The sequence below is a fragment of the Temnothorax curvispinosus genome, unplaced genomic scaffold (assembly GCF_003070985.1).
Source record: "Temnothorax curvispinosus isolate PA1 unplaced genomic scaffold, ASM307098v1 QBEX01005466.1, whole genome shotgun sequence".
NCBI lineage: Eukaryota > Metazoa > Arthropoda > Insecta > Hymenoptera > Formicidae > Temnothorax > Temnothorax curvispinosus.
Genome location: NW_020215246.1, coordinates 990 through 2,226, shown reverse-complemented (window position 1 = coordinate 2,226; position 1,237 = coordinate 990). Strand labels below are relative to the sequence as shown.

The 1,237-nt window shown below is 59.1% G+C and overlaps 1 protein-coding gene across 1 annotated transcript; it reads right to left on the bottom strand.

Moving 5' to 3' along the window:
* Nucleotides 1–84: 84 nt before the first annotated feature.
* Nucleotides 85–726, bottom strand: LOC112454872. The gene has a single exon (XM_025016499.1). It carries the CDS (start codon nt 724–726, stop codon nt 85–87), a length of 642 nt encoding a protein of 213 aa, XP_024872267.1.
* Between the last annotated feature and the right edge of the window lie 511 nt (nt 727–1,237).

Genomic DNA, 1,237 nt, shown 5'->3' with positions numbered 1-1,237 from the left:
TTAAGTATGATACATGCATCTATCTACAGTTTGGTGAGCGCCAAACATACCGCCCACCAAAATACAACGAGTTGTATTTTACTGTCAATTTGAATCGGTCGCCTGTGGAGCAGGGCCCATCGGCAGGGGGCACAGCTTCACTAGGGGACGCGTGATCGTGCCGTCCGCCACCCGCACCGTGGCGACACGCGGGACGCCGTCGCTGCCCGGATGCAGCGCCTCCACTCGTCCTCGCCTCCAACGCAGAGGAGGCATGTTGGCGTCCTTGAGGAAGACTAACGCACCGACACCGAGCGGGTTGACTGAGGTCCACCATTTGGGACGCTGTTGCAGCGTATGGAGATACTCCTGATGCCAGCGCTTCCAGAAGTCCTGGTGTATTCGTTGGACGAGTTGCCACCGACTCAGCCGATTCATCGGTAACGGGGTCACGTCTTGAGTGGGAACGGAGACGAGCGGTTCCATCGTGAGGAAGTGACCCGGCGATAGGACTTCGAGGTCGGCAGGGTCGGTGCTCATCGGGCAGAGGGGTCTGGAATTCAAGACGGCCTCGACCTGCGCGAGGACCGTCGTGAATTCCTCTATTGAGAGGACTTGATCACCCACGGTCCGCCGCAGGTGGGTTTTAAAGGTCTTGACTCCCGCCTCCCAGAGGCCCCCGAAGTGGGGCGCGGAGGGAGGATTAAAGGACCACTTGATCTTCTCTCGCTCCGCTGCGAGGCTCATGCGGCTTTCTAGTTCCCGTGCGGCCCCTACAAAATTCGTTCCGCAGTCGCTGTAGAGAAGCGAGCAGCGTCCGCGTCGGGCCACAAAGCGTCGCAGCGCAGCGAGGAAGGAGTCGGTGGACAACGAGAAGGCGGCTTCCAGGTGCACCGCCTTAACCGAAAAGCATACGAAAAGGCACGCGTACACTTTGACGGAGGAGACCCCCCGGGCTCGTCGCGTAACTATGTTGAACGGTCCCGCGAAATGAACGCCGCTGATCGAAAATGGCTTGGCCCGTCGGACCCTATCGGCCGGTAGTTCCGCCGAGGGGCTGAGAGGCTGAGAGGTGTGTGGATTTACGCGGAAACATTGATGACACCTCAAGAGTACGCGTTGTATAGCGCGATGCACCCCGAGGACCCAATAATGTTGCGTGAGCAGGTATTGCAGCGTGCGCCGACCAGGGTGCATGTTCGTGCGGTGCACGTGCTCGATAACGAGATCCGTGAGCCTATGTTTACAGGGCAGTAAG

What these genes read in the sequence shown, in the direction of transcription:
- LOC112454872 (XM_025016499.1), bottom strand. Translation starts at nt 726, where the DNA reads ATGAGCCTCGCAGCGGAGCGAGAGAAGATCAAGTGGTCCTTTAATCCT.